Source organism: Oncorhynchus kisutch, linkage group LG13 (assembly GCF_002021735.2).
Source record: "Oncorhynchus kisutch isolate 150728-3 linkage group LG13, Okis_V2, whole genome shotgun sequence".
In the NCBI taxonomy this organism is placed as follows: domain Eukaryota; kingdom Metazoa; phylum Chordata; class Actinopteri; order Salmoniformes; family Salmonidae; genus Oncorhynchus; species Oncorhynchus kisutch.
Genome location: NC_034186.2, coordinates 68,553,819 through 68,577,685, shown reverse-complemented (window position 1 = coordinate 68,577,685; position 23,867 = coordinate 68,553,819). Strand labels below are relative to the sequence as shown.

Genomic DNA, 23,867 nt, shown 5'->3' with positions numbered 1-23,867 from the left:
GATGCCTAGTCACTTTAACCTGCCTTTATGTACATACATGCAAATACCTCGTACCCATACACAGTGTTATGTTTCTGCTACTCCCTGTCTATAGCTTCATTCTTTTGTATTTTATTCTTCTTGTGACATATAAAATGATATTTGATTGATTTGATTGGATTTGGTCAGCAGTACTCTGCAGAGTGGGTTAACTACACTGAGTGTACAAACATTAGGAACACCTTTCTAATATTGAGTTACACCCCCTTTTGCCCTCAGAACAGCCTCAATTCGTCAAGGCATGGACTCTACAAGGTGTTGAAAGCGTTCCACGGGGATGCTGGCCCATGTTGACTCCAATGCTTCCCACAGTTGTGTCGAGTTGGCTGGATGTCCTTTGGGTGGTGGACCACTCTTGATACACACGGGAAACTGTTGAGCGTGAAAAACCCAGCAGTGTACTACCATACCCAGTTCAAAGGCACTTAAATATTTTTTCATGCCCTTTCACCCTCTGAATGACACACACAATCCATGTTTCAATTGTCTCAAGGCTTAAAAATCCTTATTTAACTTGTTTCCTCCCTTTCATCTAAACTGATTGAAGTGGATTTTTCAACTGACATCAATAAGGGATCATAGCTGTGACCTCGATTCACCTGGTCAGTCTGTCATGGAAAGAGCAGATGTTCCTAATGTTTTGTACACTCAGTGTATACTTTGTGACACCAAGTTGTTTTGGTGTAGTAACTGTATGTTCAGTATGCCACCTGGTGGCGTAGATGTTTAACTGCAGCATCAAATACAACATTACCACAGAAATGAATTAGTATAGAGTACCACACCGTTCATTTTTCCCATAGGGATTTTTGAAACACTTAAAATAAGGGCTGTGTGTTGTGTAGGCATACCCTGAGGTAGTAATCTCTGGATTAACTATCTAATGTTAGCTAAATGTAGTAAATAATAAATTGGCTACATTTCTTTAAATTGACAATCCTGTGAACTGTCTTGTGCAAGTTTTAAATTGGCACAATACCTGTTAGAAAAGGTGTCAGCTAGATATGACCTGCAGAAGCTTGCAGGGATTTGCAGTCTTGCAATGATGTCTACTTTGATGATAATTAGCATTTTCGAAACTGAGAGTAAATAATGCCGAATATATTGATAAAAGTTGTTCGAGAGATATTTACATTGTTTTAAAAACGTCTTGCCAGGCAGGGTAAGCCTACATGAAACACAGCCCTTATTTCCCTATGGGAAAAATGGTGGAAAAACGATTAGAACCATTTCCCTGTTTGACCGCTAGGTTTTATGGGTGTTACAACACCTCCACTGTGGGGCTCTATTACACAGAACCTTTAGAATGGTATTTACTGATGTATGAGCAAGTCTGTCTGTTAATGAAATAAAATAAACACACCTGTGAAAATACATACTGAATGGGTGGGGGATGAGATCCCATAAATAAATCCTTTGTTTAGATTCATTTTTATTATTTGATTTATTTATTACATTACAGATCACATCACATCACAGTACACCAGTCAAAAAGTTACATATAGTATAAGAAAGGCATATACATCTCCATGCTGATGCTTCACCCCTAGATGGCGACATTACCTTCTTTTTCCTTGTATAGCAGCACCAGCTAATGTCCATATAAATACCTTAAGAGGTTTGCCAATAAAAAACTTTCCTAGGTTGAATATACTGACCATGATGTCTATGATACTGACCCAGAAAATGGTGTCATGCACTGTTCCATTCAAATTCACTTTATCCTTTCCACACGTTAACAGCTCCCTCAACATAACTTTCAGAGCCAGAAGCATGTTAAAATTAAGTCTCTTTTATAAATAAATTAATAATTCCCTTCAACTTTCCCTTTTTCCATTTACACATTGCTGATATCATTTCCTCTGATTTTACATTTTACCTCCAACGTCCTACATTCATTCTTCCCTTTCAACCCCTGAAGGAGTGTGAAAACTCACGTGTTGGGGATATAAGACTAGATGCCCTGAAGTTAACACGGATAGGTTGGGAGACCTTAGGTAAGTCCTTAGTGATTTCGAAAATCTCCTGTTTATCTGAACATACTCCTTTGGCGATCGTCTCAAATTCCATGATAGACTTGTACTCTGATGGAGAAGGTGATCTGTACAGGTCTTTGGATGGGACGGCTTTGCTGGGAGTGAAGATGGGCACACGGATGGCGTTCTTGTACGGCAGCTGGTACTCCTTCAGCATTCCACCCCTTGTGCCCATCTTGATCCTCTGACTGGGGTTTCTCTGGACCAAGAAATGAGCCACCTGTTTCTGCTTGTAGGTCTCCTTTCTCGAGGAGTCGTTTTCAAACAATGTGGTCCTGGAATCAAGCAATAGCATTTTTTAAAGAGCAGTTTGAAAGTGTCCTGCTGTTGTTGCTGTTCTTAGACACTTTATTTGTAAGACCAATATAATCTTTGTGAAAATGTGTTCATTTAGTGAATGATGATAATGAATTTGTGGCACACATTGAACATGACCCCCAGCACTCGGCTGGAACAGTGATTAAAAGCTAAATTTGATGAAACTCTCTATCATGCTAATATACATACTGTTGTTCTGGTCTTGTTTCCATCACCAAGTCCAACCAAGTGGCCTGGTAGGACTCCTTCTTCTCCTGGTCCTTCTCCTTTACATCGCAGTGGGCATTTACCAGATACACATCCCCACTGTTTAGACTGTTAATCTTGTGTGTGTAGAGCATAGTGGAGACAGAGATGAGAGAGTTGACTGACTACCTGTTAGATGTGCTAATCTATAGGCTTCTCTGGGACTTGATTTTGGATGGAGATGAAGGACAGTTGGTCTGTGTGTGCGGTTGTGTGTTGTACTGTGGTTCTCCAGAGCCTCTTATAATGTTAAGGTTCTATTTTTATCCTACTACATCATACCATTGCCAATGCTGTCACCGTGGTTGGCTCAGGTTATTTGGCGTTTCAGGTTGGTTTACAGCTGTCCTGTGAGGAAGGCGACCAGTGGAAAGAGTGACGAACACCACTTTAATTTCATTGAGTTGTATTAGCGTTGTATTAGCCAGTCCAAACCACACAAAGAGGTTAAAGGTCAGTCATGCTCCTCAGACTTCTCAGATATCTCATAGGGTAAATGCTTCAGGATATTGCTCAATGTAATAGGACCTCTGGTGGCAGAATTGCGCACATAGTATACATTGTATTTCATCTTTCACCCAAATGTCAGAGCCAAAGTACAGGGAACATTTTCACCTTCATCTGAATGTATTTAACATTCATTCATCATCTATTTTTCCCCCCAAAGAATTGTACAGTTGTATAAATAAACCTAGGTGGAGACTTAGAGTAATGTTCGGAGTCCATTGTTCTTGTATCACGCGTCAAAGTTGCAATTATCAGTGCATGTATTAGTGGACAGATTACCCAGGTATTCCTCAGTAAGGGTTGCCCTGTAGTTATATTAGTACAATAATTCCATGTGATGATGTTGAGGTATAGATCCTGGAAATGCTAGCATGCTATCTGGAAGTTTTGCAATAGATGGACCTCTCTTTACATTGTCCTTTAACAATACTTATTTTGTCACTGAACAGATTTGACCAGATTTGAGTAGTAAAGAATATATTTAAGATATTTTCAACATCAGGGCCTTTTTAGCGATGCCATACGTGTTATCTAGATACTTTTCTGAAGAAAACAGAGAATTGTACAAGTTTATGTGTCTTTATTGATCACCAATCATCACTTTAGACAAACAATATGTTATGCTACATTTGTCATAGAACAACTGTGGGTCTCACAAGCAAGTTGTTGTGTATATAGTGCCTTTCTGTTAAATGTGATCTTTACTTTACACCATTTTAATAACAACATGGTAGATTAATCATCGAAACTATGAACTGACTATTTAGATGTGATCATTTTCTTCTAATCATAGTTTTAGGGAGGAATACAAATACCAATCAAACTACACTGAACAAAAATATACAGGTACAGCTCATATGGGGAAAATCAGTCAATTTAAATAAATAAATTAGGACCTAGTCTATGGATTTCACATGACTGGGCAGGGGTGGTCTGTGGTTGTGAGGCCAGTTGGACGTACTGCCAAATTCTCTAAACCGACGTTGGAGGTGGCTTATGGTAGAGAAATTAACATTACATTTTCTGGAAACCGATTTGGTAGATATTCCTGCAATCAGCATGCCAATTGCCCCTCAAAACTGTGGCATATCTGTGGCATTGTGTTGTGTGACAAAACTGAACATTTTTTGTGGCCTTTTATTGTCCCCACTACAAGGTGCACCTGTGTAATGATCATACTGTTTAATCAGCTTCTTGACATGCCACACATGTCATGTGGATGGATTATCTTGACAAAAGAGAAATGCAGGGATGTAAACAAATTTGTGCATCAAGTTGAGAAAAATAGGCTTTTTGTGCATATTTTTTATTTCAGCTCATGAAACATGGGACCAACACTTTACATGTTGCATATATATATATTTCAGTATACATTGATAAATCATGGCTGATGGGTCTATGAGACAGTATAACGACCTCTTTAAGATTGAGGAACATCAAGTGCCCATTGGGGAAATGATTTGGGGTCATTCTGTAAGGTGCATGGTCAGGTTTCAGAGTCATTGCCAGATCAACACAGCCTCAGAAACAGACACCTTGGCTGTCAACCTCGGCAGCTATTCCCCAGCCCCAGCCACTTTCTGAAGCTATGTCCCAGCAAGCCTCTGCGCTATTCACTTTCCGTCCCACTGAAAAGGACACTATGATGAAACAGCTTCATGCCATGAGTTCAGCGGGTAGGCATGTGAGCAATGATTGATACAGTGATGGAAGATTGACGATGCCTCCCTGAACTGACATTCTCTGCATACCTCAATACCAACTTTCCCTCTTTCCAGCTTTGAAAATGTACTATCGATGATTCAGGAACAGAACAGCCAAAGTTGATTATGTCATAATTCAGTGCCACATGCCATTGTCAGCAACAGGTGCTGCAGCTGTTATCATGCATTGCTCCAGGAAGCTACATTGGTGTCATAAAGCTTAGTACTTCAAATACATCAGCAATTCTTCAGCCCAACTTCACATGGAAAATGAAATGAACAAGCTGTCACAGGCTATGGCGTAGGTTCTTTGGCATTACCCTCTAGCCGTGAGGCTGAAACTTAGTAAGCTGGTATTGGGCAATGACAGTTAAGATTCCTCCCAATGAGAACAGCCTGTTCTGTTGAATCCATCAGTTCCCAAGGAAAATATGTTTGATGCAGAGTTATCATGGCACTGAAAGTAAATGAGCAAAGGTTCATTTCAAACAACAAGAGAGCAAAATGTTACTTCTGATTGAATCTAAAATAATGGTTATCTGTTTCCTTTCCGCATATAATGCTTTTTATAACTTTATAACATATAAAATATGATGCATCACCCTCCAGGTAGGTTGAATAGGCTAAGTAAGAATTTTGTCCACAAATGCACTGACATTTCTATTATATGTAAATATTTTATGATTAGTGAAAGCAATAATGTAGCTATTTTGTTAGATACTTCACCCTATTAGCAGAAATCGTATTTTTTTCAAAGTCATTTTAGCTGTCGGCTGTGGCATTAGCTGTTCGGTCTGAACTGATTCAAACTGATTCACAAATCATGGGAATGTATGGTGCTTTGCAGACTGACTCCCAGAGGCCGGTGTTGCTAGGCAACCCCCTGCACTTGGGGCAGGTGGAGCCAATGTGAGAAACGTACCATTAAACATTTGTGCTATGAAACAAAATAAATACTGCACGCTGACCCACAAACATTATTTGCTAGATTCATGATAGTGTTGTTAGACAAAGCAAGGAAAGTAAACTTCAAAACTTGATGATGTTTTATTGGAATTTGCAGCTGTTGTTGGTAAGTAATGAATCTGCTAGCTTCTGCGTTGACTTACTATATCTTTAATTTTATGATATCGCTGATTAAGACATTTCAATTAGGTCTCAATGGTGAAGAAACTTGATAGGGTTGGTGGACATAGATGGAGAAAACAGGACATACTCCAAGACAAGATCCAGTGGGATAATCAGAAGAGTGAAATACATGTGTGATTAAGTTAAAGATGCAGTTCGGGATCTTATGCACAACACATTTGTGACATTGTACGAATTGGATTCATAAAATTTTTATACGAATTGCAAAAATGTAACATATCTTATGAAATGAATGAGAAAGTACACCATTGGATTCCATAGTTCACAAAAAAACGTAGACCATTTTTGGCTTGTGAGCACCGCATTCAAAACTACAGGCTGAAATAATCCAAAAGTTCTGGAGCATCACTTTAATGTTTCCCTGATGACAAACTGAATTATTCAGCTCCATTGTTCCTACAAACCAACGTCAGTGGGCGTGGCGTAGCGTTTCGACGGAGTAAGGACTTCCGGTAGCCAGGTATCTTTAATGTTGTACGATCATGTTTCAGTGGTCGTCCACTTAGGGATACATGATGGAGGCTACTTGGGTGAAAGAAACAGCTGCTGATGGGACAGCGTGAATATAAGTGTTTTTCAAGTAAAAGGTTTTCTAGTAAATATTTATTTGCTGAAGGCAAGTCTAGTGCTATGCTGCAAGACCCAATACCCCCATTTCAGGAAAAAGTGAATGGGCAGCACCTTTGACCAAAATTAGAAGGTATAGAATGCAGCCGAGATTGTACGCAATTATTGTGATAACATGTGACCCTCCAAACACGACAGTTACTGTAGTGCACTGCCTCTCATTTGTTTTTTTTATAACCTGATAGGCCTACTACCTAGTCGCAAGGTGTCTCAACTCAAGACTTCTCATCTTTATGTGTCTAGATGTCTCCAGACATCAAGATGAATATGATGGCTGAGTCCTATGCATGACATTTAGATTTTTGTAACCGATTTTTGTCCCCAAAATTGGCTACAATATGATACACTGTAGGCCTATGCTTCGTAGAACCATTCCTGCCATCTGCTGGTGAAACCAATCAATCACATAATACAGCCATGATCAGCATTTATTTGTGACATTTCATCTGTAGCCTTTTTACGTGAATTTTGTGTCTCTAATGTACAACTTGAATTCTCCCCTTACAGTGAAAAATATAATAATGTAAGAAACGTCATAATTTAATTGTACAAAGTTGATACAGCGTTATGATGCATGTATTATCTGAGCTCGAGGACTATCCATCTTGGAATAGTACCATTATAAAATACATCAGGTTTTTGGCTACACTGTCTACGCTTGATAACAGCACCTGCAAATAACAACGGCCAATATTTCCCCGGATAATTACTGTATATGGGTGTTGTATCGAATACGGAGACAGACAGGATGTGGAGCTGAAAGAAAGAAAGAAGGCGGAGAATAGTTGAAAGTCGTTGGAAACGTCGCAAAATCCGAAAGGATTGCAATGGAATTATGTCCTTTATTTAGGAAAAACTAACAAAGAAAGGGTAAGTGTAATTGATGTAACTTTTCTGTCCTTGTCTAAACAAATGTTACATTTTAAACTTATCGAGGCCCTTTCCAAGGCATTGAGACAGGGATATTTACTAGTCGCACTTCCCGAAGTTGGCTGCCAGACATGGGGGACAAATGGAGTTTCCGAATTCCCATTTAGGGGAAACATAGGAAGGAAATATACCTATTCTAAGTATTTTTCTATGTATTTTTTCTTAGAGTAATTTTCTTAAACCTTTGATAATAGGTTTTATTCTGAAGTAGTTGTTTTTTACATTAAGAATGAAAAATCTGTGTTAAAATTTTTTTTTTGTGATTTGTGACCAAGTCAAAACATTTTACTATTCAATAGCCCTTTCTCAGTACTATTTTTGTTAGTAGCCTAATTTGGGAATCGAATATGTTTTTTGGCTGGCTGAACTATTCTAAGCTACTGAACATAATGGAAAAAGTCATGAAGGGGTTCGTATGGTTCGCTATATGCCAATCGTATCGAAACATTCGATTGTTTGGTGAAGTCATAATAATAATCATTACATCAGTTTTGATTGATTTGTTTATTTCTAAAGCAATTATCTCCACAGCTCAAACACATGTAAACTAAATAAAACAACAAATAAACAACCATACAAAAGTGCAAATGGCTATTGCAGCAGATTAAAAAGTGAAATAAGTGATTTATGTTCTGAGGTACTGCAAATTATACACTTATTGAATGCAAACTGCATGCATTCCAGACAGTGCTTTCTGTGAATGATTACCTGTGTGAGATTAGATGGCATGGCATGCTCCAATCAGACATTGTTACATACCAAGCTTCAAGCATGTATCAACAAGCTGATGTTGTTATTAAATTAGTCTGCAATTCAGTGTGCAATTCCACCACATAATCTTTTCCCCACTGCAGAAGAGACTGGACAGAGGTATTTCTCACTAGCAATAATCCACTCAGATCAATATGAATTATCTGTGTGTACCCATTATTTAACTAGGCAAGTCAGTTAAGAACAAATGCTTATTTATAAGGACAAGTTTATCAGTAATTTTTAAAATATTGACGTTAAAGGCCCAATGCAGTGAGATAACGTGATTTTCCTGTGTTTCATACATATTTCCACATAATAAGGTTGGAATAATACTGTGAGATTGTGAAAATTATGATAATGCCCTTTTAGTGTAAGGGCTGTTTGAAAACACCGACTGAAATTTCAGCCTGTTTTCATGGGATGGAGTTTTGGCCTGCCTGGTGATATCACCAGTTAATAGACCAATAAGAAAGAGAGTTCCAAACCTCTCTGCCAATAACAGCTAGTTTTTAGTTTTCCCCTCCCCACTGAGACCCCTCCCAGACAGTCCTAGCAAATATCTTCACTAAGAAGCTAATAATTTTTGGGGGACCACTTTATTTGAAAACAATCACAGTAAAGGTACTTAATTGTTAACCAGAAACTATTTGATATTGAGATAAAAACTGCTGCATTGGACCTTTAAATGCTTTGGAACCAAACTCCATACTAGCCCTTCAAAACACACCAGATAAATTATACTCTGTTCTTTTTTAAAGCTTGGGATTTCCGAACGTGCCACCGTGCTGATGCCGTGGTGGCTGATGGGGAATGTTTTACCTGTCGTTACTCCTTTTGTCTCCATGGATAGGACCCCAGCAAGCCTAGAGGAATGTGGATGAAGAGTGATCCGGCCTCCAACATAAAGTTATCCCTCCACTGAACCAAATAGAGCTGTTTATACACAAATAATTTTGCCTAGCAACTGGCTGCCACCATAATGATACCTAGGCTGGTCTGGGTGTGCCTGGCACTGATAGGGGCGAGGAGCTGCCACGCCCACAGTCTGTTTACCTGTGAACCCATCAAGGTGCATCGCTGCCTGGGGATGCTCTACAACATGACCTTCTTCCCCAACATGATGGCGCACTATGACCAGGACATAGCAGCCAGCAGGATGGAGGTGAGTGTTTCTCACTGTGATAAAACCCTTAGATTTCCCATCAGACTTGGAGCATAGAGGGAAAAATGACTTTGCAGTTTGTTACAGATGTAGGATCTTAATTTGAGCCAATTTGCTACAGCAGGAAAATTATCCCAAAATAATCCTGCAGCAACAGGAAATGTGAATTATTTATTATGTTGATTATAATTAATGGACATTTTTGTAGGGTTTGATACATTTTTCGTAAGGGAAAGTCAAGTCTAAAATGTCAAAATGGAAATTACAACCTACAAAAGCCTTTTTAAACCTCTAAATGTGTGCCATGAATCCAACAGGTGCAAAAGGATCATTGTGTATTAAAATAACTAGTTTCAAACCATTCTCTATGAACCTGCTAAGATGTAGAGGAAATGCAGTCTTTTAATGGATAAATATTTTCTTAACTTCTTGAACTGCACTGTTGGTTAAGGGCTTGTAAGTAAGCGTTTCACGGTAAGGTCTACACTTGTTGTATTTGATGCATGTGACAAATAAAGTTTGATTTGATAGCTGAGTATTGAAGCTTGTGTGTCTTAGCATTCTCAAAGGTCTTCCATCCTCTCTCACTGTAGCTGCAGGGTTCAGTTCAGTAATGTAGTTTACGAAAGTTCAATCAGAAGACTGAACGCTTGTTTAACTTCATCCAGTAAGCATAACATAATTCGCTTTTGTTTCCTATTCCACAGGCATATTGGGAGTGAGTACAAACGTATCATCGTCAGCATAGCGTCTTGTTTCTTCTCTTTCCTATTAGCCATGTGTGGAATGTCATTTACCTAATAGCCTATAAACACGGCACAAAAATGCACATTACTCATGCTTGCTGTTTAACCTATGGACTCACTTTTGCAATTATCACCTTCCTCTCTCTCAACCAATGGGTGTATATCTAGGAAGGTATTTATATGTCAACTTACCCTCGTTCTCTCACTTGCTGTTTTTCAGCAACAGTTTTCGACAGCCATCCACCTCCCCACCACCACCAGCTATAATATCCTTAAGGACCGTCACTGGAACTCCTTTCCCCCAGTGGGGGGGGGGGGTTCCGATGTCAGCAGTCCCGGCTACCTGCCATCATTGCCAAAAGAGACCCTACTGTTATGTTTTTTTTACACAGAGCAGCACATAGGTCAGAACGCAATCATGGTTACATTAAGACATCATGGAGTCGGCGTGAGATATGGGTTGGAAAAGATACCTCAATGCAGGGATGGGATATACCTCAACTTCAATAGAGGAGTCACTACCGTGTGAATGTTCTCTTTTGCTTTGAAATTGTACTCCAAATGTTACCTTTATCCACACTGATGCACCAAGAAGATTGAAATACTGCTAGTTTTCCCCCAAAAAATTCATTTTTGACCTCATGCTAGCTAGCAGTAGTCACCGCAGCCATTTTGGAATGGCAGTGTCAGCCAAACAGCGCCTTTTGTTGTTCATTCTATAATAGCTGCTGTGGCTACTGGTAGCTAGCATGAAGACAAAAAATGGCAGTTTTCCAGGAAAAGTAGCAGTATTTCAATCTTCTTGATGGAACAGTGTGGATAAAGGTCAAATTTTGACTACAATTGTATATCCTATCCCTGCATTGAGGTACATTTTCCGACCCGTATCTCACACCGGCTCCACAGTGTTTTCATGTAACCATGATTGAGTTCCAACCTCATTGTAAACAAGCGTAACGGTATGGTCGGTATCCTTTGGTAAGCTGCCATCACATCATCTGGCTTTGATGATCTTCTCTCAGAGACAAGGCCATTCCTCAAACTATTTCATAAAATGTCATATTGCATTCCATCTTTATGGTTAATTCAGTTAAGCCTGTACTCTATTTAAATCAGTGTGGGGCAGACAGTGATATGCTGGAGGACTCTTTGTGTGATGTATATCTATCAGGCTGAGCTGAGGTGCTCCTCTTATTTCAGGACAACCTCAGGGAGCCACAGGGAACTCTGGGTACTTTGTTGTGTGGGGCGTCCTTTGATTTAGGAGAGGAAGGGGAGGGAGACACACCTACCTCACACAAAGACTAGCCAGCATTCCTTCTACACTGTACTCTCTCTCTCTATTTCTACCCCCCCCCCCACTTCCTTTCTTTGTCTTTCACTCCTTCACTTCACTTAAAAATGTCAGTGTTAGGTATCTAAAGTAATAGATACATGCAGTACCTACTGCTGACAGACAATCTGACCAAATGGCCTGTTGGAAAGTGTGCCATAATGGGATCTAGGTATTGTTATGAAGTTGACTCTCCTGTTGCTCTTCTGTTCAGTGTTATTTGATAGGATTTTCCGGGATGAGGACTAGCCCTTTCCTTTAGGGGCATTGTTCCTGTTACGATGTCAATGTGCCAATATTCCTCTAGTATTTGGCAGCTTAGTGGTAACACTTTCAGCACCTGTAAGGAAATAGACCTAAATAGAGTGAAAACTAGTATATGTTTTTAGTATACATTACATACTCAAACATTGCATTTGGAAGTTAGGATGCCATATTGCGTAGCCAGCCCTTTCCTGCAGTCAAATGACCAAATCGCCGTCTAGTAGCCTTATGGGTGAAATGTTATACATATTTTCATAATTTAATAATTAACAAACATGTTTTTTTTTAACTGAAGGAAATCCGGTGTTTCTATGTCAACCTTTTTGTTATATTTCAGTTTTCTGTAATGTATATAAAGTGTAATATTGGGATGCAAAATTTAAATTGAATACATTTCAACTCTATATCTGACATGGTACAGGTGTTTTTGTTTTTTAAAGCCCATAACCATGTGTGTGAGGTGTATACTTTTGTTTCAAAGTAGATTTGTTTAAGGTCTTACCAAGAAACACTCTGTGTGACCCTGATTTAGCCCACTGCAGTAAAAGGTTCATTGAGTCATTGTTATCCATAGTTGAGGGACCTTGAGTGGAAATCCACAGTAGAGGGATCATTCTTTTTGAATGAGGACATACAGAGGCCCCAATTCCAATACATAATACATGTCTAACTATTTACAGTGGCTCCACAGAAAAATACAAGAAACGGCAGATTGTAGACGAGCTCTTTGAGATGGAGTTTGGGACCTCCGAGTTTGGGACCTCCGAGTTTGGGACCTCCAAAGAAGTGAAACAAGGACTCATACAGTCGGAGAGCCAGTTCCCCAGCCCCAGTCTAGATCTGGGCTGCAGCCAGCCTGGAGCTGGGGAAACCGTCAGGGAGAGAACGTTGAATAGTGTGGTTGTTAGATTGGTCCTGTGCTGATGGGGAAATGTTGCTTATACAGTGTAAACATGGTCTGGATTCACTGCCTACAACAGTCATAGTTCTTTCTGCATAACTGCATTTGTAAACTGAACAGGACTGTTTGATAATATGGTGTATCTGATCCAAACCAAGTGGCCCTTAGATTAAGATGGCCACATGATACAGTCTGTAGTCTTTGAATGGTCCAGTTATACTTGTTTTGTTGAATGATTTGCGGCATTCGTTACAGATGGTATCTTAAGATTTTGTGATATGGTCATTACTTCGACAAGATCTGTTTATTTGGATAAACTCTGTTTAGCGTCACTCAACAATGCCACATATAACCATTCATGCTTTGGTAAAAATCACTGTGAACTCGAACGGTTGTTAGATCAGAGCTGCAGTTTTAGTGTGATGGAATGGATACTGAGCAGAAGCCCAACAGTTCCATCCATTCCAGTCAACATCCCTCTCCTTGTTTCCAAATAGTCCCAGAGTCATTTCCTGATGCCCCCCCCCCCCCCCCCCCACTCAAATCTGTTGAAATGAAAGAAACTGAGACAGCCTGTGAAAGGAATCCTTTGTGTGGCACCATAATACAGTGCATTACAGCCTCTTATGTACTGTAGCCTTTTAATCTTTTGCAACCAAGTCACGTGTACAGGAAAATAAAACTATTCTATTTCTGGATCTGCCCATGGCAAGGGAACTGCATGGACTGTATTGTGGCCGTGGGTGACAGTATTAACCTCACGTTGACTGACTTTTAATTACAAACTGTTGTGATGTCTAGATGAATCTAGTTGAAATCAATATTGGTTGTTGGATTAAAAACATGTCTGACCATTTGTTCAGCTCCATTCTTACAGGTACAGCTACAGTGTTAGTATTTACTAGGGTAGCGAAATTCAGGTCATTTTCACAGGTTTTCCCCAAATCCTGGTTGGAAGATTCCTAGAATTAGGACAGAAAGACACAAATCAAGAAACTACAACCAGGACTTCTGGAAAACCTTTGAATTGAGGAAAATATACTGGAATTTTGTAACCCTAGCATTTACTGTATGTTCTTGATCCATAGATAAATTCTGATCTCCCTTTCGCTCCCTCATTCTCCCTCTTTCTTTCTCTCTTCCTCTTTCTCTCCCTTTCTCTCTCGCTCCCCCTCTCCCCTTCCCTCCCTCCTGTCTCCTTAGCCCTTCATGCCGTTGGTCAATCTGCGCTGCTCTCCAGACGTACATCACTTCCTGTGTCAGGCCTTTATCCCAGCATGCACTGAGGACACCAAAGTGATCCAGCCATGTCGTGACCTGTGTGAGAAAGTGAGGTCAGACTGCAGGAAGGACATCGGCACCTTCGGCATCACCTGGCCTCCGGAGCTGCAGTGCGACAGGTAAATGTGACTGACTGAGTTTAACTCAATTCTCCAGGTCTCAGGCAAGGTTACTCATCCCGTGTGCAAGGTTCACTGAACCACAACATCAGTTACATACATAGGCGTGTTGTACTGTGCCAAGTTTTATAGATGAAAAGGCACATACATGTCTGACATTTTTCAGGTGACCAAATAGTAAACGTTTATAAACTGCTTGAAAACAGACAGTTGACCAGTTATTACATTTATCAGCACTACGTTTTGAAATGGTATTCATTTAGTTATGGTTTTGACTCTTTACCCTACTTTTTCTCCTCTAGATTGGAGTATTGCCTCTACTCTCCTGATGGCTCAGTCCTGCCACCAACCAGACTGACCACACCCAAGACCTCTCTGTCTGCCAAGAGGGACATGGGCTTCTGGTGCCCCCTTCAGCTGAAGACCCGACCCGGCCAGGGATCCACGTTCCTGGGTGCCGGGGACTGCGCTCCCCCTTGCTCCAACATGTACTTCAAGCCCCATGAGATCGAGTTCGCCAAGACCTTCATCGGGGTGTGCTCCATCGTCTGCCTCTGCGCCACGCTCTTCACCTTCCTCACCTTCCTCATCGATGTCAAACGCTTCCGCTACCCCGAACGGCCAATCATCTTCTACGCCGTGTGCTACAGCTTCGTGTCGCTCATCTACTTCATTGGCTTCCTGCTGGGGAACAATGCATCCTGCAACAAGGTCTGTTTATGTCTGTGTCTGAAATGGCAACCAATCCCCTGTATTGTGCACTACTTTTGACCAGTTCCCCCAGAGCACTATGGACCCTGGTCTAAACTATTGTAATACAGTGCATTCGGAAAGTATTCAGACCCCTTGACTTTTTCCACATTTAGTCTTATTCTAGAATTGATTTAATTGTTTTTTCCCTCGTCAATCTACACACAGTACCCCATAATGACGAAGAAAAAACATTTTTGGTTAAAAAAAAATTGCTAATGTATTAAAAAAATATAAATATCACATTTACATAAGTATTCAGACCCTTGACTCAGTACTTTGTTGAAGCACATTTGGCAGCGATTACAGCCTTGAATCTTCTAGGGTATGATGCTACAAGCTTGGCACATCTATATTTGGGGAGTTTCTCCCATTGTTCTCTGCAGAACCTCTCAAGCTCTGTCAAGTTGGTTGGGGAGTGTCGCTGCACAGCTATTTTCAGGCCACTCACGGACATTCAGAGACTTGTCCCGAAGCCACTCCTGCATTGTCTTGACTGTGTGCTTAGGGCCATTGTCCTCTTGGAAGGTGAACCTTTGCCCCGTTGGAAGGTGAACCTTTGCCCCAGTCTGAGGTCCTGAGCGCTCTGGAGCGGATTTTCATCAAGGATCTCTCTGTACTTTGTTCCGTTCATCCTTTCCTCGATCCTGACTAGTCTCACAGTCCCTACCACTGAAAAGCATCATGCTTCACCGTAGGGATGGTGCCAGGTTTCCTCCAGACATGATGCTTGACATTCAGGTCAAAGAGGTCAATCTTGGTTTCACCCGACCAGAGAATCTTGTTTGTCATGGTCTGAGAGTCCTTTAGGTCCCTTCTGGCAAATTCCAAGCGGGCTGTCATGTGCCTTTTACTGAGGAGTGGCATCCGTCTGGCCACTCTACCATAAAGGCCTGATTGGTGGAGGGCTGCAGAGATGTTTGTCCTTCTGGAAGGTTCTCCCATCTCCACAGAGGCACTCTAAAGCTCTGTCAGAGTGACTATCGGGTTCTTGATCAACTCTCTGACCAAGGCCCTTCTCCCGATTGCTCAGTTTGGCCGGGCGGCCAGCACTAGGAAGAGTCTGGGTGGTTCCAAACTTCTTCCATTTAAGAATGATGGAGGTCACAGTGTTCTTGGGGACCTTCAATGCTGCGTAAATGTTTTGGTACCCTTCCCCAGATCTGTACCTCGACACAATCCTCCTGTTTCGGCGGCTCTATGGACAATACCTTTGACCTCATGGCCTGGTTTTTGCTCTGACATGAACTGTCAACTGTGAGACCTTATCTAGACAGTTCTGTGCCTTTTGAAAGGCTGTCCAATCAATTGAATCTACCACAGGTGGACTCCAATCAAGTTGTAGAAACATCTCAAGGATGATCAATGGAAACAGGATGCACATGACCTCAATTTCGAGTCTCATAGCAAAGGGTCTGAATATTTATGTAAATAACATATTTCTGTTAAAAAATTTTAATAAATGTGCAAAAATGTCAACCTGTTTTCTCTTTGTCATTATGGTGTATTGTGTGTAGATTGATGAGGAAAAACATGAATTTGAATACATTTTAGAATAAGGCTGTAATGTAAAAAAAAAGTGGAAAAGGTGAAGGGGTATGAATACTTTCCGAATGCACTGTATGTAAGGAATAGGGTGCCATTTGGGACACAGCCCATGTCTGGTGATATATGTCCTGTGATGATATCTGAAGTCATATAGCTATATATTGTGATGTTTATATGTATGCTAGGTATACCTCTTCTTTTCCTAGAAAACTTCTCTACGGGACATAAAAGTTATCATTCATTCGTTAATCTATTTAATCATTCATTCATCCCAGGCGGTGCACCCGGCTGCCATGGACACGGTGGTGCTGGGCTCCCAGAGTAAAGGCTGCACGTTACTCTTCATGCTACTCTACTTCTTCTCCCTGGCCGGCATCGTCTGGTGGGTCATCCTCACCATCACCTGGTTCCTGGCCGCCGGGCCCAAGTGGAGCTGCGAGGCCATCGAGAAGAAGGCGGTGTGGTTCCACTCTGCCGCCTGGGGGATCCCCGGAGCACTAACTGTCATGCTACTTGCTCTCAACAAGGTGGAGGGAGATAACATCAGCGGGGTGTGCTTCGTGGGGCTCTATGATCTGGATGCGCTGCGGTACTTTGTGCTGGCGCCACTGTGTATCGGGGTTGTGGTTGGGCTGTCTCTGCTCCTGGCTGGGATCGTGTCGCTCAACAACGTGCGTCAGGTGATCCAGCACGATGAGAGGAACCAGGAGAAGCTGAAGAAGTTTATGATCCGTATCGGAGTGTTCAGTGGTCTGTACCTGGTGCCCCTGGTCACTCTGCAGGGGTGTTATATCTATGAACAGAGCCAGCGCTCCACCTGGGAAAACACCTGGATCAATGACCGTTGCCAGGAGTACAGCATTCCCTGCTCACACAAGGTAACACACGCTCAGCACTAGAACTTTTTCATAATAATTTGATATCTCTATGAAGATATGCCACTGCAAAATTAATCTAAAATTAATAGTTGTTAAAAATCATTGCTGTTCTTATGCCTTCTTTCAGCCACAGTAAAATGTATGAATATATTTGGCAGATGTTTAAATGGAAATGGTGTCATTAAGCAATAAGGCACGAGGGGTGTGGTGCTCTACAACATCCGTAGAGGACGACCCTACCTCACACAGGAAGCGGCGCAGGTCCTAATCCAGGCACTTGTCCTCTCCCGTCTGGACTACTGCAACTCACTGTTGTGCCATCAACCCCCTGCAACTTATTGAGAACATTGCAGCCCACCTGGTTTTACAACTTTCCCAAGTTCTCCCATGTCACCCCACTCCTCAGCACACTCCACTGGCTTCCAGTCAAAGCTCGCATCCACTACAAGACCATGGTGCTTGCCTTCGGAACACTGCCTCTCCCTACCTATGCTCAAGCCCTACACCCCAACCTGAGCACTCTGTTTTGCCAACTCTGGTCTCTTGGCCAGCTCCTGCTCAGCCCAGTCCAAGCTCTTCTTTGTTCTGGCACCCCAATGGTGGAACCAGCTTCCCCCTGACAGCAGAGTCCCTTCCCATCTTCCGAAAGCACCTGAAACCCTACCTCTTCATAGAGTATCTTAAATAATCCCCCTCCCAAAAAGGATAATAATAAAATAATCCTGAAACAACACAATTGTTCTTGAACCCCCCACCTTCTTTCTAGCTTTGCTGATAGCTACTTTATTGAGCAAAAGTATACTTACTGTGATATGTGGTTGTTCCACCTAGCTATCTTAAGATGAGTGGAAGTCTCTCTGGATAAGAGCATCTTCTAAATGACTCAAATGTAAATGTACACTACCAGTCCAAAGTTTTAGAACACCTACTCATTCAAGGGTTTTTCTTCATTTTTACTATTTTTGACATTTTCGACATCAAAACTATGAAATAACACGTATGGAATCATGTAGTAACCAAAAAAGTGTTAAACAAATCAAAATATATTTGAGATTCTTTGCTTTGATGACAGCTTTACACACTCTTGGCATTCTTGGCATTCTCTCAACCAATTTCACCTTGAAGGAGTTCCCACAGTTAGCTGCTTTTCCTTAACTATGCGGTCCGACTCAACCTAAACCGTCTCAATTTGGTTGAATTTGGGGGATTGTGGAGGCCAGGTCATCTGATGCAGCACTCCATCACTCTCCTTCTTGGTAAAATAGCCCTTACACAGCCTGGAAGTGTTTTTGGGTCATTGTCCTGTTGAAAAACAAATGATAGGCCCACTAAGCCAAAACCAGATGGGATGGCATAATCGCTGCAGAATGCTGTTGTAGCCATGCTTGTTAAGTGTGCCTTGAATTCTAAATAAATCACAGACAGTGTCACCAGCAAAGCACCCCCACACCATAACACCTTCTCCTTGCTTTACAGTGGGGAAATACACATGCGGAGATCATCCGTTCACCCATACCGCGTCTCACAAGGATATGGCGGTTGGAACCAAAAATCTCAAATTTGGACTCCAGACCAAAGGACATATTTCCACCGGTCTAATGTCCATTGCTCGTGTTTCTTGGCCCAAACAAGTCTCTTCTTATTATTGGTGTCCTTTAGTAGTGGTTTCTTTGCAACTATTCGAACATGAAGGCCTGATTCACGCAGTCTCCTCTGAACAGTTGATGTTGAGATTTGTCTGTTACTTGAACTCTGTGAAGCATTTATTTGGGCTGCAATTTCTGAGGCTGCAACTAATGAACTTATCCTCTGAAGCAGAGGTAACTCTGGGTCTTCCATTCATGTGGTGGTCCCCATTAGAGCCAGTTTCATCATAGTGCTTGATGTTTTTTTGCGACTGCACTTGAAGAAACTTTCAAAGTTCTTGCAATTTTCCGTATTGACTGACCTTCATGTCTTAAAGTATTGATGGACTGTCGTTTCATTTTGCTTATTTGAGCTGTTCTTGCCATAATATGGACTTGGTATTTTACGAAATAGGGCCACCTTCTGTATACCACCCCTACCTTGTCACAACACAACTGATTGGCTCAAACGCATTAAGAAGGAAATAAATTCCACAAATGTACTTTTAACAAGGCACACCTGTTAATTGAAATGCATTCCAGGTGACTACCTCATGAAGCTGGTTGAGAAAATTCCAAGAGTGTGCAAAGCAGTTATCCAGGCAAAGGGTGGCTATTTGAAGAATCTCAAATATAAAATATATTTTGATTTGTTTTAACACTTTTTTTGGTTACTACATTATTCCATATGTGTTATTTCATAGTTTTGATGTCTTCACTATTATTCTACAATGTAGAAAATTGTAAAAATAAAGAAAAACCCTTGAATGAGTAGGTGTTCTAAATCTTTTGACTGGTAGTATATGTCTAATATTTCACCGCTAAGGGGTTGGCCATATACCACAAACCCCAGAGGTGCCTTATTGCTATTATAAACTGGTTACCAACGTAATTAGAGCAGTAAACAGTATTTTTATGTCATACCCGTGATGTACTACGGCTTTCAGCCAATCCGCATTCAGGGCTCAAGCCACCCGGTTTATAACACTGTAATGTCTGTTGCAGACTACAGAGTCTGGTCGTCCAGACCTGTCCCTATTCCTAATTAAATACCTGATGACCCTGGTGGTTGGGATCTCAGCTGTGTTCTGGGTCAGCAGCAAGAAGACCTGCTCAGAATGGGCCTTCTTCTTCAACAGGACCAGGAAGAAAGAGTAAGGACACTTCACTAATGCCTGTCTCTCATCTGCTGAAACAAATCATATTCTTCCATGGATTGTATCCCAAATGGCACCCTAAGGCAAAAGTAGTGCATTATATAAGGAATAGGGTGCCATTTGGGAAGCAACTTGGTTTTTTACAGTAAGCAACATTCCCAGATTGCAGATCGATATAATTCTACTGTGTTCTAATTATATTTCTCTATCCAGCCCCATTAGTGAGAGCCGAAGAGTTCTCCAGGAGTCCTGTGAGTTCTTCCTCAAACACAACAGCCGTGTCCAGCACAAGAAGAACCACTACAACCCCGGCTCCCACAAACTGAAGGTCATCTCCAAGTCCATGGGCACCAGCACCGGTGCCTCAGCCACAGGCAACCACTGCACCTCAGCAGTGGACAACCATGAGGCCATCCGGGGCCAGGCTTCTTTCTCTGAGGCCAGGGGCTCATCTGATGCCTCTGCCAGGGAGAAGCTGGAGAGGGGCAGCTCCACCCGTGGCTCCAGGCTGGGGGAGAGGGACAGGGAGAGGCAGCCCAGTGGACAGGCCCTGTCTGGAGGGAAAGAGAGGGCAGAGAGACGTAGTAAGAAGGGCAGCTCCAGCAAGGTTAGCAGCCGCTCAGAGAGCTTCCACAGAGTCCCAGAGGGAAGGTAAAGACAGATACTTTCACCCTTTTGCTCAAGTACTTTCTGACCTACACATACGTACTTCAAAAGGTTTTGTCCGCTCCACTGTTTACAGGTTGTTTTTTACAAACTTGTCTTGTAGGATGACTCCCCGGAGTGAACAATCAGAGACGAGACAGATGCCCAGTGGACAGCACCTGGCTTTAAGCCACTCCCACAGCGGCAGTGCGAAAGGCTCCGTCCCTCACCTGGTTCGCCAGTTACCAGAGGAGAAAAAGGAGAAGGACAACAGCTGCTGAGCCCAATCAACAGGGTCCTATGATACTTAACACCAACAGAGACAGGCAACTCTGGTCCTCAGGGGCTGGACTGAGTGTCTGCTGGTTTTTGTTCTTCCTTTCAAATGAGCAACTGATTTAGCCTGTCATACCATACCAGATGTGTAAACTCTCAGAACAATCAGTGATATTAGTGGATCGATTTAAGTACCAGAGGGAGAAGAGAAAACCAGCAGGAAGTCGAGAAAATTCAGAGGACAGGAGTTTTCCTTCACACCACAGAGACAGGAAGGAAGAGACTAGGTGGGCCACTAGGGTCCTAGAGAGTTCCCTTCAGTGACCGACCCAACAGGTGTAGCTACTGTACATCAGTCAGCTTGACTGGATCACTGGCCACATCAAGGTGAATGATGTTAGAGAATCATGCAGCTCTTCGACCAATGGTTGCATTTCCCTGCTGTAAAACAGTCACTTCGGTTGACATATTGTTTATTTACTTATGAAAGCTGTACTTTTCTGAGGGTAGATTGATATGTAAAGTGTGTAGAATATACACTGGCAATATTTATGTAAACTATTTTATTTTCTATCACTGGACTAGTCTTTACACTGAGTTTAAGCGCTTGAAAATCTGAAAATCGTGAAGGTTTCACCAAACACCAGAACTTCAACGATATCTAGCCTTGGTGGTTAAATCTATTTTATTTTTGTATTCAAATGGTCAATGTCATGTGAATGTAGACAATTCCATCATGAAACAATGAGTAGCAAGCATAGCAGTTCTGTAATTAAAGTAATTGCAGTAGACAGGAGGTTCTCACTACCAATACACTCAGTATGCTACTCTACTTTCATTCCATTTCCAATACAGTGTTTTTCAGTATTTTTATAAATAGTTACATAAGCATTTTTCAATTTAGCTGACTCTCCTCGTAAACTTCATTTCCTGTGAATCTGAGTGGAGCATGTGTTTTGTTATACTACAGTTCCTTGAAGAATGTGCCCCATGAACTGAATCATGGTCTTCAGATAACCTACTTTTTGTCTGTCTACCTACAGATGCTTTACATGTGTGATATAGTCATTCCATGTGTGCATTCATCTCCAGTGAAATATGTGGACAAAGTAACCAGGCATATTTCTGGCTCTTGACCAACAAGTTGTTGTGGTTGGACATCTCACTACACTAGAGGAGTTACCACTTAAAGATGAACCCAGTGCAAAGACGGATTGATAATGTACAATTTGTACTGAGATAGAATGTATTTTTTTAAAGTTTATATTTCTGCTACGCAATTATCTTTAAACCAAATATAGTAGTATATATACCTAACATAACTGATGATACAATATGAAAACACCAGTAGAAAAATCAGAGACGAAATCCAATCCAATGCATGTACCTAGTTGAGTTGATCTTTTTTGACAAATGTGTGGGTTTTGTTCAGTATTTCAACTGTCATGATACTTACCAGTAATCCATGAACTGTGTTTGACTACACATTTTTCTTGCAAGCATTTTCCCAAAAGGCCTGTTGGGAATAAGTCTTGTACACTGTATTAATAAAAACCATGTATCCATCCATACATACTCACAATAATTTGATAAGTATTTGAATCCCTCCATGCTGTATTGTTTTATTGTCTTTAATCTGACCCTGTCCTTGATCTTCATACATATCTATTGTATATTATTATGTGGCTATCAGAAGACAAAGGTTCCAGCTAAAGGGAATGTGTTATCTTGCTTCCACTCCTTCACACATTAATAATATAACCACTACTCATCCTTGATTGCATATAGACTTGTTAGGCTGTAGAACATTTTTATTTTAAATTCCCTATACATTTTTGTGAACTTTTGTAGTGTTATGTTGTATGTACTATTTTGATATATATTTTGTATCAATTTGATTTCCTTTTAATAAAAGAATAAACTGAAATGTAATTTGTCTCATGAATGGATGCCTGGTTTTGTATCGCCCATACAGACGTTGAACCATGTTGTCATGTCTGTGTTACTTGTCACGTTCAAAACAACTGGGAACTTGGAAATCTCAGACTTCTGACTTCAGTGTGTTCAAGATGGGAAAAAACTAGCTCCGACTGGGAAAAATCTTTTTGAACGTTCATCCAACTTGGAATTACAAGTCGAGAAACTCTGTCTTTCTAGAGCTCAGATTTTTTGACCTGAAAATAGCTGACGTCATGATTTGACCTTGTTCTTTTCTGGGTTCCTAGTTGTCTTGAAAGCACCAATAGACATAAGCTATAATTGTTTGTAGTCATCAACATAATCATCATCAACTAGCCTACAGGAAAAATACATAGGGAACATCTCAATTAAATATGCCTCCTTCTCAAAACCCATTGGAGGAGAAGATCAGACGGGCGGGACCTCTGACTTTCTCATCCAATGGGTTTTGAGAAGGAGATGAGGCGAGAGGACACAAGGAGTATGCCATATTATTCCCAATTTCATGAAATAACAGACTAGGATACCCACATATAACTGATTCCATACCATGATGTGGGTCTACAATAGATGAGAAAGTACATAGTTCCATTTCCCCAATCTGTTATTAGTGGTGGGGCACAGGGCAGCCCACAACAACTGTAAACAAGCTTAAGCATAATCAATATGTTGGGTTCTATTCAATCTATAACGCTGAAGACGTTTCTTCTTTTGTTCTTTATTGCTCCTCTAATATTCCTCAAGCAAGGTGGGAGGCCGATGACATCACCGATTCCCATCACACCAACTCCTTGAAGTTTGCAGTTGTGTCTAAAAAAAACACTATTTTGCTCAAAAGTTTTTTTTTTTCTTCCCTTTAGTGTGTGCACTTTACGTTATTTATACTTGAGATATCGCTTTTCAACAGTAAAAGTT

General features: G+C 41.2%; 2 protein-coding genes across 3 annotated transcripts; one reads left to right on the top strand and one right to left on the bottom strand.

The window, feature by feature from the left end:
* Positions 1 to 1,451: 1,451 nt before the first annotated feature.
* Positions 1,452 to 2,864, bottom strand: zmp:0000000930 (telethonin). The gene is made up of 2 exons (XM_020497421.1): positions 2,583 to 2,864; positions 1,452 to 2,350 (listed from the first exon to the last, which is right to left on the bottom strand). The coding sequence occupies exons 1-2, from the start codon at positions 2,732 to 2,734 to the stop codon at positions 1,948 to 1,950; spliced, it is 555 nt and encodes a 184-aa protein (XP_020353010.1). The 5' UTR covers positions 2,735 to 2,864; the 3' UTR covers positions 1,452 to 1,947.
* Positions 2,865 to 7,179: 4,315 nt separating this feature from the next.
* On the top strand, positions 7,180 to 22,929 carry LOC109901851 (frizzled-6). 2 transcript variants are annotated; one of them, XM_020497843.2, is made up of 8 exons: positions 7,180 to 7,495; positions 9,159 to 9,470; positions 13,918 to 14,114; positions 14,417 to 14,825; positions 16,688 to 17,290; positions 19,921 to 20,069; positions 20,286 to 20,723; positions 20,842 to 22,929. In XM_020497843.2, the coding sequence occupies exons 2-8, from the start codon at positions 9,288 to 9,290 to the stop codon at positions 20,996 to 20,998; spliced, it is 2,136 nt and encodes a 711-aa protein (XP_020353432.1). In that variant the 5' UTR covers positions 7,180 to 7,495; positions 9,159 to 9,287; the 3' UTR covers positions 20,999 to 22,929. The 2 variants fall into 2 exon arrangements, with proteins under 2 accessions (XP_020353432.1, XP_020353431.1); XM_020497842.2 differs by having other exon boundaries at positions 9,067 to 9,470.
* The last annotated feature ends 938 nt before the right edge of the window (positions 22,930 to 23,867 follow it).